This window comes from Carya illinoinensis, chromosome 8 (genome assembly GCF_018687715.1).
Source record: "Carya illinoinensis cultivar Pawnee chromosome 8, C.illinoinensisPawnee_v1, whole genome shotgun sequence".
In the NCBI taxonomy this organism is placed as follows: domain Eukaryota; kingdom Viridiplantae; phylum Streptophyta; class Magnoliopsida; order Fagales; family Juglandaceae; genus Carya; species Carya illinoinensis.
In genome coordinates, this window is record NC_056759.1 from 12,626,649 (window position 1) to 12,640,139 (window position 13,491).

Below are 13,491 nucleotides of genomic sequence, written 5' to 3' on the forward strand. Positions count from 1 at the left end.
ACTACACGACTCATTTCAACCCGTTTTATGTAAATGGGTTGAACCCGCATAACCAATTTGACCTGATTAATATAATTTTACATAAAAGTTAAAATCTATATTTATTAATAGCCACAATATCTTAAAAAAAAAAAACAATAAGACTACCTATTAACAAACAATACTAATATTTTTAGATTTTAGTATATAATAAAACCAAAATTACAAATCCAACAATAATAAATACGATTATAGGTCCAAAAATCTGATTATGATAATAAGAACATAAACACATTGAGAAATATCAATATTACAATTTAACAATAATAAAATTGTAATTTTGAAAGAAAATTTAAATGAATTATTGTTGGTTAATATATATATATATATATTTAGATTTTTTTAATATATTTTATATCTACATTGCATCTATTATATGTAATATACAATGTTGATATATGACATATACTTCCGTATAGTATTGGACCATCCATGAACTCAAGTGCAAAATTATGATCATTTATTAAATGATACAACCTAGATATATAGTCATTGATATATGTTGCTGGCAACTTTTTATGAATATAGTCATTGATATATATATAATCAAATTATATTAAAATATTCACAAATACTCTTGGTTTATTGTCTATTGTTTAAAGTTGTATATAAAGTTACCATAAATGTAATATAAATCATTTATATTGTCAAAATTAAATAGTTTGTGAACAAACTCGAGTTCGCTTGAACAATAAATGAGTTGTTTATGAATATAAAATAAAATTTGATAAAAAAAAAAAAAAATGAACTCGACTCATTTACACTTATAAAATTGGGCAAAATTGGTAAGTACTTGGTTGATCCTCGTTAAGAAATGAATCGGATCCTCTCCATTTCAGTTGAAATGGATAGTATCTAATTTAGTGTAAAATAATGGACTTGATTGGAAAAAGTTTCCATTCCAAAATTCTCATCTCATCTCCATCCCAAAAATTACTCAAAATATAAATACTTTCAAACTAATCATTATAACTTTTCCAAACTTTCAAATAAAAAATAAAAAACAATTTAACTTTTTTAAATCTCTAAATAAAAATAATATTAAAAACTTATATACTAACAATATGTTAATTTTATAATATTTTTTATTCAATTTTTTCTCTCTCATTTCTTAAAATCTCATAAAATATTAACTCAAACTATCTCACTACCATTCACAAACTATTCACAAAATTCTCATATCATTTCACTCCCTAAGCTTGTCTTAAGAAGCAAAACTCCGTATACAACGGTAGCTTTAATAAACCGTGAAGCATTAGTTGTGCCACTTAGAGCAAGAAAGGCTCTGTAATTTCTATGAGTGTAACAGGTCCGGTTTTATAAATTTTTTAGAACCGAACAAGCATGTATCAGTTTTGAAGATTTAAGAACCGATACCAGACCGATTTACTACTGAAACTAAAACTTCCAACTTTTTCAACTTTGGTCAAGTCCCTTTTTTCAGATGTACTCATTATATATGTTAGTAATAATATGATGTTTGCATTTACTAAACTATTAGTCTATTTATATTATAGTATAGGAAAATTATTTTATAATAATTAATAGATACTTGTATAGTATTGAATTTAACAATAGTCTATGTAAGTTCTAGACTTTTTATATGAGTATATATAATCAAATGTGTAAAAACGTATTACAAAAATAATATTTATATGAATCTTAATTTATATTATAAGATTAAAAATTATATGTTATATTAAAAATTATAAGATTAATTTTATATTATATCACATGTTGTATTAATTTTATGTTATAAGATTAATAGACTTGAATAATAGGATTAAAATTTCATATTATATGAATTAGCAATTTAACATATAATATAATATAAAAAATTATAAATATATATATATATTGATCCGGTTCGGTTTAAACTGGTTTTCAAAATATGAAAATAGGGAACCACTTACAAACAGGATCGAATCAGTCGAGTCCAATCCAGTTTAATCGGTATTCCAGTGTTTTTTTTATTTTTATTTTAACACCCCTCATAATTTCAACTAATTAAAGCTTTTATAAGTTCAAGATCAAATGTGAAATTTTTTGTACTTTCTAATCCTTGATAAAAATAAAAAAAATTAAAAAATTAAAAAAAAATATTATGAACCTCTCTTTCATATACATGCGTCTTTGTGATGACATAATAGTGTATTGAATGGCATTAATATTGGGATGTTCATAACACTAATTTCTAATGACATGGCATCCTCGTGTAATAGGATAAAGTACCACATGTTTTTCAGGAGTATCTACTAAATTTTCCGACCATTAGAGCATTGGCTATTGATACTCAAATCCCATGCATCAGCTTCCAATTAAGGGATTTCTATCATGGAATCTAATGGGCAAACCTAGAGAATTGGGCAAGACTGGCTATAGAGTTGGATGGGAAATCATATAGTTCTTACAGTCCAGACAAACGATTAGCATACTCTTGAACCAATGCCCCAAAGAGTGACGGTTGCTCAAGCAAGCGAGATGGTTTATCAAATTCCCCAACTCGTCCTGTTAAGAAGTAAAAAGAGAAAAGGGGGGGCATAAGCTTCAAACATCATATGGTAATTAGGAGAATCCTACAAAATAACAAACTTGATATACAGTTTACATTTATGCAACTTAAGCAACATGTAAGGATCTAAAGCTCACTTGTTTGTTTCTATGGAAAATATTTGAACATGCTCCAATATTTTGCTCCATGACAACTCATGTTTCTTAGCTACATATCATTTAAGATATGCATGCATAAAGGGCTATTAATAAAATAAGATGTGCATAGATAGCTGATTTCTTGGACATTTGTATCTGAAATCCTAATGGAAGATAGAGGAAACCCCTTTATTTAAGTTGGAAAAACAATATTTTGAACTAACATATATTTGTCCTACCATCTCAAGAAATCTGTAATATGAGATGATTTGGACCATTTTCTGGATGTAAATTTCTCTAAACCAGTTGTAGCTAAACTGGGTCAATACTACATTACAAATTTTAGGGCTGTAACCGGTTTGGTTCGGTCCGATTTTGGAAAAAATCTAGGACCGAACCGGTAGGCACCGATTTTATATTTTTCAAAACTGATTACGCACTAGTTACCCTCCTAAACCGATACTCCGATTTTATCAATTTTCAATCCGATTTTAATAAAAATACAAATTTATCATAAAAAATCTATTTATAAAAATAAAATAAAAAAAAAACTACTATGTCAAAAAATTCTGCAATTAAAAAAAACTGTTATATAAAAAAATTGCTATGTAAAAAAAAAAAAAAATTGCTATGTATTAGTATTAGTATATAACTATTAATTATAGTCTATATATTAGTATTTGTTAATTGTTATAGTGAGTTTAGTTTATTATAACTATATTATTGATAGTATTAATATAGTAATTTAGTATTAGTATTACTATATTATTATTTTATATGTGATTATTTATTATAATGATTTATATACTAATTTATACATAGAGTTAAAGTATAATACTAATAGTAAAATAGTATTAGACTATTAGTATTTAGTATTATGTCATAAAATGTAAATTGTATTAATATAAATTATATACTAATATATATAATTTATATTTATCTACTAACGTCTTATGTACTTATCAGAAAAAATATAGAGAGTTTTAAGTTTATTAGGCCATCAAAATTTAGTAATAATATTTGAGTGATTTTTTTTTTTTTTTGTTCTTACATCTTATGAATTTATGATTAAATGTTATTGATAAATAATATATATTTATAATATTATATATTTAAAGCATATGATCAATTAAATTTTCATATTTAAGATTAAAATTTTATTTTATAAATAATAATAACATTATATATAATTCTAATTTATATTATTATATATATTATACATAAAAATTATATATAATATAAAATATATTATATATAATATTAAAAAATAAATAAATAAAAATATATTAAACATTACCGGTTCGGTCTGGTCTAAAGATAACCGGACCGATTCTGCCCGGTTTTCCATTTTATGAAACCGGTTCCGGACCTAACTGATCTAAAACTGGCACAGCCGGTCCGATCCGGGCCGGTTTTCCGATTTGCCTATTAAAATTTACACCCCTAATTACAACGATCCTTTTTTTGGTTGGCATGTTCTTGTGCCCAAAGTCTTTTTTCGTGACTAACTTCAAAGCTATGGCAATGAGATATTGAAAGGAAGAATGTGGATCACAATAACCAATAAGCTTTGCAAATGCATGATCTGTTCATACAAACAAAAGAAAAGAGAGAAGCACATACCTGCATTTATTACTAAAACCCTATCACAGTCCATCACAGTGGGTATTCGATGAGCAATGCTGATAATTGTACAGGTTGCAAAATCCTCCCTGATGATCTTCTGAATTACATAATCAGTTTGTGAATCAACAGAAGCTGTAGCCTCATCCATGAATAAGATTTTGCAGTGCTTAAGCATAACCCTCCCCAAACAGAGAAGCTGCCTTTGCCCCACACTCCAATTCTCTCCATTATCAACCACTAGGGATTCAAAATATAATGGAAACATTTTGTTATTGTTGATTAATATTGGTTTTGGAAGAGCGGACTGAAAAATTGGCAAGTCACATACCGAAAGAATCAAGTTTATCAGGTTTTCCAGCCACCACATCTTTAAGTTGGCAGCGCTCCAGGCTCTACAAAAGCAATAAGCTCTTTTACCTCTACAAATAAACAATATATGCAAACTTTTTCTACATATTGGTCTTAGAAGCATGTCATGCCATCAATGTTATTTTGTGCTAAGCATATTACTCTATCAATAGTAAAAAATTGGGTCCAAGAAATTGACTCCATAGATTGTTGAATACTGTCCAATTCGGAACAAGAGTAGTGAGTTTACCTTCCATATCTCTTCATCTGAATATTGTCCAATTGGATCGATGTTGCTTCTCACTGTTCCTTCAAAAAGGACTGGTTCTTGAGGGATGATACCAAACCGAGACCGAAGATGATGAAGCCCTAGCATGCAAATATCAAGGTCGTCTATAAATATTCTTCCCCCAGAAGGTTCCACCAACCTAAAGAAAACTTGGATCAAAGTTGACTTCCCACCTCCTGTTCGACCAACAACACCAATTTTTTCACCCCCTTGAATGCTTAGAGTAATGTCTTTCAGAACTAGGGGAGTGTTTGGACGATATCTGACCTGCATGGCCAAGAGTCAAGGTATCACCATGGCTTGATTCAAATTCAAAAATAATATTTACTAGTTTTGTGTTTGTGAGCAAATTATTCTTTTAAAGTTTGCTAGTGAAAAGATATCCAGTGAAGTACTTTATATTGATTTCTATGCTTGCACGAAAACAACCTTTCTGCCTTTCCACTGAATCAAACCATGAAAGACAAATTCTGATAATTTCAGAATACAAAGACATGAAGTTCATTTTAATTTATCCATAAAAAGAATTATTTGAAGGCCACTTACCTGCAAGTTTTTAAGGTCAACTTTTCCATGGGTAGGCCAGTTCAGAGGAGGGAGACAGTCTTTGATTTCCCATGCTGATTCTGATTGAATATTGGTGAATTGCTTTATTCGCTCAACAGACACCAGTCTATTTTCCACAAAGCAGCTAATATATATGGCCCAGAATAGTGCACCATTTAGGGACAATCCATAGGACAGAGATAAACCAACGTTTTCTACAGAGCAAATGAATTACTCAATTTCTTTTTTGCAATGATCTCCAGTACATTAAACATATAAAAATTGATGCTCGTTGCCAAAAGGGAAGAAGGTTAAGACACTTGACAAATCTCGTGTTTAAGTTTTCAAAAACTCACAAACTTTTTGGAAGGACAGTGAGAAAGATTTTGCCAATGACCCTTTGTGTACATGTTCAGCATCTCAAATAATGATCACAAATGATTAACGTGTAATATATTTCTAAAGTGTTTATGAACAAATATCAAAGGTTTGCATACCTGGCCTTATGATACTGCTAGGCAGCAGGACCATGAACAATGCTGAAATGCAGAGGATGAAGCTCCCAAGCAATTCTAAACGGAAACCAAGCCACTCATTTGAGCCAATATTGTAGAAAACCATTCGTAAATTAGAATCAACACGCTTGAAATTCTCCTCACAAAAGCTAATCTGCTTCTTGAAAGAGCGGATGGTTACAATGCCAGAGATACTTTCTGAAAAATGTTGGATAACTGGAGCTTTTGTGATAGAATCAAGGCGAGTTAATTCCCGAGATGATGCTAGATAGTACCCCTGAGCCACAAGAAATGGGAATTAGCAGTATGGATTTACATGAACTCGCTTCAACCAAACATTCTAAAAGAGCAACTACAAAGCATATGGATGTTTATGTGAAGTATGATTTATCTCTTTCAAGAGAGGACAAGGCAATGAGAGCTCATACCCGGTACCAGATATTCAGCCATGCAAGTGGAATTAGTAAGAATACTGTGGGCCAAGAATACTGGCATGTGATAATAATGATGCCAATCACTGAGATGTACGCAGAAACTGTTAAGTTTGTAAAAAATGGGAGGTTTTGGTCAATGTTTGTCTGATCACTTGATGCCTACAAGAGTCAAAAAGTAAATATAAAATTCTGTCAGTCTCAAGCATCTTCATATGAAAACCTGATTGCACTACTTTTTTGAGTAAATTAAGTAGTGATCTAAACCCAATAAGGAGTAGGATGAACCAATGACTCAATTATGCTATATACACACTATTATGGAATATGTTACATACTAGGCAATCTTACTCATGTTCGACATTATTCATCAATTCTTGAAGTTGTCATTAAAAATTTCTACTTGCAAGCCAGTGTGTAGAATGTACTCTCCGTGTGGCTAACATGACAAATTTTTATTTATAAGAGAAGTTTCAAAACAAAATCTCTTGCAAATCAAATTTTGTCATAGCAGCTGCGTGGAAGAAATGCCCTCTATATTGACTTGTGAGTAGAAGTGCTTTTTGTCAATTTAAAAATAAGAGTTGATGTAATGATTGATGGGGACTAATACATTAACACAATGAAAAGGGAATTGAATAAGAGTGCAACATATAAAAATAAAAAATAGAAACTAAAATATAAAAGAAGCATCTGAAATCTGTCTCCATGTTCTTACTCGACTAAGTATTCTTCCCGATGGAGTCGTGTCAAAGAATGATATGGGGGCATGCAAGATACTGTGGAGAATTTTTGCGAAGAAAATTTGGGCTGTCTTAAGCCCGACAAATGTAATAGAGAAAGATCTTATCAATATCAACACAAGTGAGACAGCAGCAATAGTTGCATAGACAGAAATAAACAAAGAAGGGTTGAATGACATAGCCTGCTCTTCTGAGGTTTCGTATGCCAACCAATAGTCACTTAGCATTTGAGATGTTTGCCATAGGAGGGACAAAAGCAGCACTAGTGCCACTCCCCACCACCCAAAAGCCTCAGTACAATAATGTTTATAAACATGCAAGCTCACTTTGCCAGTCTCTCTCTCCTCTTCTTTGATGAGCTTGGAAGTTCCCTTATTAGAGTTTGGTTGGTCTAGAGAGATGTTTTCACCATTGGCTTCCCCATGGTCGGAAGAGGGTTCGGATAGTTTTGGTAATTGGGGGGAATTTTCACCAGTCAAGGATGTGCTCGCCTCTACAAGCTCCATGGATGTTTCATGGGCAGCCACTATTGCAGTGAAATCCATGCCAGAATCATATAGCTCCTTGTACTTTCCCGATTGCACTATCATGCCATCTTTCATGACCTGGTACCATAAAACAAAACAAAAAGAAGCACTTAAAGTACACATACGAAAATAGATTTACGTGTGAGGGCATGGGAGAGAGAAACAAAAAGATTTGAAAAAACATACTCACCAAGATAAGATCCACATTATGCAAGAAGTCAACTTGGTGGGTAACAAGTAAAATGGTCTTGCCCTTGAGAGCCCCTCTCACACATTTCTATAGAATGGTTGGATACATGTTGGTAAGATACATAAAGCCATCAACATCTAAGTCTAATTAGTACAAGTAACATGTGAAAGCAAAGCAACATCGTAGATAGACATTAACATGCAGTAAACAGATTGCTTTGCCTAATTGTTGATAATAGTGTTCTATTGCTTCACAATTTATGTTGCAATTATTCTGCTTCAATCGACAAACTATTATGTCCATTGTTTTAGGAATATGAGATGAATAATTAAGTCTCCTCAGAATTCCCACACTATGGAGAAAGTAAAATAAGGATTAATGTGACCTTGAATATTTCTGTTCCAGTATGTGCGTCAACAGCGCTAAAGACATCATCAAGTAGATAGATATCACAATCTTGATATACGGCTCGAGCAAGTTGTATCCGTTGCTTCTGGCCACCGCTTAAATTGATTCCACGCTCTCCAATCTCGGTCTGATCTCCACACTCCATCATTTCCAAGTCATTTTCCAAGCAACAAACCCTAATGACTTCCTTGTATCTCTCTATATCCAGTGGCAAACCAAATAGGATGTTCTCTTGGATGGTGCCATTTCGAATCCAAGACGTCTGAGAAACATAGGCAGTTGTTCCACAAACCCTGACCTAGTAAACCATAAATGTTAAGGTTGTTCAGACATTCATAACTCAAGTCAGTTTACCAATTAAAAGGATTTTCACCAATTATATTTGAACAAGCTTCTACCAAGCAAATCTTATGTGAGTATGCAAATCTTGTTTTTACATAATACAATTTAGAGAGAGATAACATACACATTAAATGCTTATGGGAGGTCCACAATGTCAGAAAATCTTACAAATGCATCCTTAAATATTGTATAGCCCACATGATGTGTCTACTTCTCTAAGAATAAACCATCCAATTTAGTCAAACAACAGGAGAAGATCTAAACAAATATAATAACAGAAAGATTTTATGTATCGAAACTTTTATAGACTCCTAGAGAGTCTCCATTATGATTCATATCTCTCCTCTTAATTTGTGCATCTCACCAAGAACTGACGCTAGGAGAGAAGACTTCCCAGATCCCACAATCCCAACAATAGCTGTAAGATCCCCTTTATTGATCTCAAAATTTAAATTTTTCAAGGCTTCCTCTCCATTTTCATCATCCCAGCTAAACACCCCATCTTTAACCTGCACAGCAATTCTACCATCACATCCATGCTTTCTCTCTACAGACTCGTCCATCAATTCCCTACTCATCATGTACTTATCCAACCTCCCAAGTGATATAATTGCTTGAGAAATTAAGATCACTGATTGAGGAAATGACCTGATTGGTTCTTGCAAAATTTTGAAGATTGTTGTTGTCGTGAACACTGTCCCTACATCAAGTGTTACTCCGAAGAAAAGTGCAGTAGCAAATGTGAGGGTTGATATCAATAATGGGGTGCTCCACAGCACAATAACATTGCCAGAGACTGAGTACATGAGCTTGGTAAGCCATCCAAACTCTGATTCCCGGAATGCTTGTATTCTCTTATTGAAGTGTTCCTCCCATGCCTGGAACTTGATCACTCGCATGTAGTTGAGCATCTCATTTGTTGCCTTCATTCGCAAATCACGATCTTTCATCAGATTGGATTGGAACCGTATATTCCTCTTGACACCCATAACGAGAAATACCATCACACCAAGAAGTCCTAGAATTGTTGTAAGAACTGAGACGCCAAGGTAGTTATATAGGAGCACTAAGGCCACAGAAACTTGCAAGGGCATTAACCATATAGAATGTAGTTGTAGCATCATATCAAAGAGCTGCTGAGCATCAACAGCCATGTAATTCACTATTTGTCCAACTCCATGGGCTTGCCGAGCAGAACCAGTCAACTTCAAGCCCTTCTTGTACAAAGAGGTGATAAGAGTGGATAGAATAAGCATTCCAAGCATCTGAGAGTTGAAATTAAATTGGTGAGTTGTTAAAACTTCGACAAATTTTGCCAAGAGTAAAGTGAATACAAGGTAGTATCCTTCATAAGGGGAGCTTTGCTTCCCAGAGGTGAAATCCACGAAACTCTGTATAAGAATGGGCCCTACATACATGACACAAAGCCGCATAATGGCAAGAGAGGCAGTGAAGAAAATTTCCTTCCAAAAGCACCTGAGCAATGTTGTTCGAACCGGGTGCTTTGATTTTTCATGTGGTTTAGGCCAATTTGATTCAAACAACACAACCAATCTTTCAGCTCTATGTTCAGGTGAAAGGGACGGGATTTCTTCAATCTTGAGAGGAGATCTGTAGCCTTTGGTTAGCAGGGGATTCATCCAAATCCAAAAGGCCTTGGATATTATAGAAGCTGAGGCAAATCCAGTCACACTTGAAAGGGGTTCATATGACTTTGTTCCTACATCAAGAACTGCTTCACTTTCTCTGGTCACTGTGATCCCATTAGATCCTGTAATAGCAGCAAAAAGAAGAACTATGGACAATGGAAAAGAAACCAATGAAACAATATCATCCAATCTCAAATCGGGGTCCTGGCCGGGTTCTTCAACAAAGACAAATCGTATAATCCCAGATGCCATAAACAAGGCAGCAAGAAGGAAGTTTACAACCCAATAGATTCTAAGTGACATGGGATGAGTAACAGCTTGAAATCTATTTTCATGGATGATTAAGATTGTGATTACTGCATGAGTCAGGGCTTGGACTAGCCAAAATAGTCCATCAACTAGCTTCCATGGCAACTGGTTAATTCTGCTGAATGCCAAAATGCACGAAACTGTATAACAAAAGGTTAGCAGAACACTAACTGTCAGACAGACCTTAAACCAGATTGTAGTCCTCAGATTAGTCTTGTTGTTTCTAATGAGGGGCTTGCGGAGGTCAAAGCCAGGAGAGTCTTTGGAAGTGAATTTTAAGTAAAGGTTCAAAATTCCAAAGACCAAGAGGGTGAGCAAGAAGGCGACATCAACGGAAGATAGCAAAGTTCTTTGAGGACATGGGGAGAGAAAAATGAATCTCAGCCACTGGATTATTGTGACTGGAGTGGAGGATTGAATCACAGGGCTCGAGCATGAGATAGATGTGATCTAAGATGCAGAAGACATGTTCTTAAGCTTCAAGTACTGAAACGGTACTGTACAGAACCACTTTTCTATGATTGATTTAATTTCCTCTCACTCCCTGAAAAGACACAGAAAAACAAATTAGAATACTACAAAACGTCAACAAATCTGGTAACATGATCTTCCAAAACCAAAATATAATGACCCATGAATTCAAAATCAAGGACCAGATGATCCTAATGCATTGAACAATTGTAAGTATGAATAATGAAACAGAAAAGGGAATACTAAGCATAGGAAAACAATAATGACAGAAATGGTAGAAGAATAGTAAAGCCAGAAGACCTCCAATTCGCCTACTACCTCTACAAAAAAATGGTGCTTTGACTTTTTGAACTCTCATGTTTTATTTTTTTAGCTCTGAGACTCCGCAAAACATGGAATTTTCTCAGAAATGAGTGATCAATCCATCCCTCCCATTTGGAAGTTTCTTGAACAGAAGGCTAGCTAGCGCTATTTCTTTCCGAGAAGGAAGAAAAACCATTATAATATCAAATATGATTCGCTTTTATAAATAGCACTAGTTTTAATACCTATCCTAATCGAGTAACTAGCTTATTCATTTTAACGCCCTATTGTCCGACTTTTTAATTTTTTTTAACTGAGTATATTTTATCACTCATCGTCTCCACATATTATATTTCACACATTTTTTAATTTTTTAAAAATTTTAGATAGGACAACGCTATACCTACCGAGTGTGTAGAATGAGATTTTTGTATTAAACAAAACAAATGATAAGGACAAAATAGAAAAAACATAAAAGAAGAGTGATAAAATTAGAAAATAAAATTTAGAGAAAATCAAGGACAAAATGGAAAAAATAAAATTTGGAGAAAAGTTACTATAGAGTGCTATAACCTCTTTTATTAGAATAGAAATTGAAAATAAAATTTGAAAAAAAAACTTTCTTGTTTGCTGCACACGAGAGGGACAAAATGGGAATGAGAAAATATACTTTTGTTTGCTGCGCACACACATTTATTCATAGAATAGATAAGAACAAATAAACATTAAATAAATTGATGACTCCTTTCAGGTCCCACTAATTCTCATTATGAATTAGCCCCATCCAATGATTTTCCGAGAAAATACTGCAAAGAACAGACAAAGTCAAAAATATCTTTCAAAAAAGTGAAAACTGATTCGTCATATATTATATATTCGATATTAATAATCATGCACATAATCAGTTAATTAATATTATTATTAACAATATTAATTAATAATTAAAGACAAAATGCAAAGGAACTAATCCAATATTCTAAACAACCCAGAAACTTATGAGAAACCCATTTTAAGTTGGCCACGAACAGTGCCATCATCAAATCTCGAGTCTAAAAATAAAAACATACAGAGAAAAAAAATCCAAACCAAGACAACTAAAATTAAATGCATGAGAATTTAAATGAACCATCACAGTAAAGCTTCAACCAAAGAGAAAAAAAACCTAGAATTATACGCATGCACGATGGAACTAAAATCATACCTCAAGAACTTAACGCATAATCAATGGAATTTGAATGACTGGAGTGACTTCACAAGATACGATATTTAAATTCTGAAAGGAATAATAGAGAAAAGGCAACCCACTGAGAACGCCTAAAGGCTGTTCACTGGTCATAAATAGAACCATGACAATCCAGTCAGTAACAACTAACAAGTCCATCAGAAGCTCACAAACACATAAATTATATCATACCCAGTTGAAATTTGTCCGAAAAAGCCAAAGCGCAGAAGAAATACTTCAAATAATCTGAAAATTGATACCCAGAAGCCAGAGAGCAAGAGTAAACATTCAAGCACAGCCAAGGAAAAGTGGCAGTGATACTTACATCATCAGAACCTCCGAGTATCAGAAGCTAAAATTCGACCCAAAGAAAAGTTGAAAGGGAGATAAAGAATGCGTGGCCGGGCAGTTTGGGGTAGTCCGCTTCAAGTGCGGCTAAGGAGTGATAGAGATAGGAGAACATGGAAGTGATAGTACTGTTCGTTGATTGTACTTCCTTCCTTGTCAGGACACTATGTCTGCTCCATCCTCACCGTTTGATCGGAGATCTACAGAAAAGTTTTGTGTCCAAACAAGTAAAGTAAAATTCAATTTCCAACCAAACAATCAAAACTTGTTTTCATTTTCAATCCAATCATTTTCCAAGAACACTGTATTTTCTCCGTGATATACCATCAAAATTTATTTATTTTTATTTTATTTAAAGATTTTTACAATATATAATATATTATTTTTTATTTAAATATTTTTTTATTCTTTTCAATGTTTTTCAAACTACCACTAAATTTATAATATTATCAAATTTTTCAATATTTCACATATATTAATTTCAACGCAATGATTTTTAAGATTTGAGATAAGCAAACTTATTTTTAAAGAATCTT

At 32.9% G+C, this 13,491-nt stretch overlaps 1 protein-coding gene across 4 annotated transcripts; it reads right to left on the minus strand.

Annotated features, from left to right (window-relative positions):
• Positions 1 to 2,141: 2,141 nt before the first annotated feature.
• LOC122318488 (ABC transporter C family member 14-like) lies at positions 2,142 to 13,188 on the minus strand. 4 transcript variants are annotated; one of them, XM_043135875.1, is made up of 13 exons: positions 12,800 to 12,943; positions 12,587 to 12,713; positions 8,992 to 11,155; positions 8,289 to 8,609; positions 7,904 to 7,990; positions 7,162 to 7,791; positions 6,441 to 6,605; positions 5,995 to 6,289; positions 5,498 to 5,712; positions 4,913 to 5,218; positions 4,643 to 4,706; positions 4,312 to 4,551; positions 2,142 to 2,547 (listed from the first exon to the last, which is right to left on the minus strand). In XM_043135875.1, exons 3-13 carry the CDS (start codon positions 10,603 to 10,605, stop codon positions 2,447 to 2,449), a joined length of 4,038 nt encoding a protein of 1,345 aa, XP_042991809.1. In that variant the 5' UTR covers positions 10,606 to 11,155; positions 12,587 to 12,713; positions 12,800 to 12,943; the 3' UTR covers positions 2,142 to 2,446. The 4 variants fall into 4 exon arrangements, with proteins under 4 accessions (XP_042991809.1, XP_042991808.1, XP_042991811.1 ...); XM_043135874.1 differs by lacking the exon at positions 12,587 to 12,713 and having other exon boundaries at positions 12,933 to 13,188; XM_043135877.1 differs by lacking the exon at positions 12,587 to 12,713 and having other exon boundaries at positions 12,800 to 12,937.
• Positions 13,189 to 13,491: the final 303 nt, after the last annotated feature.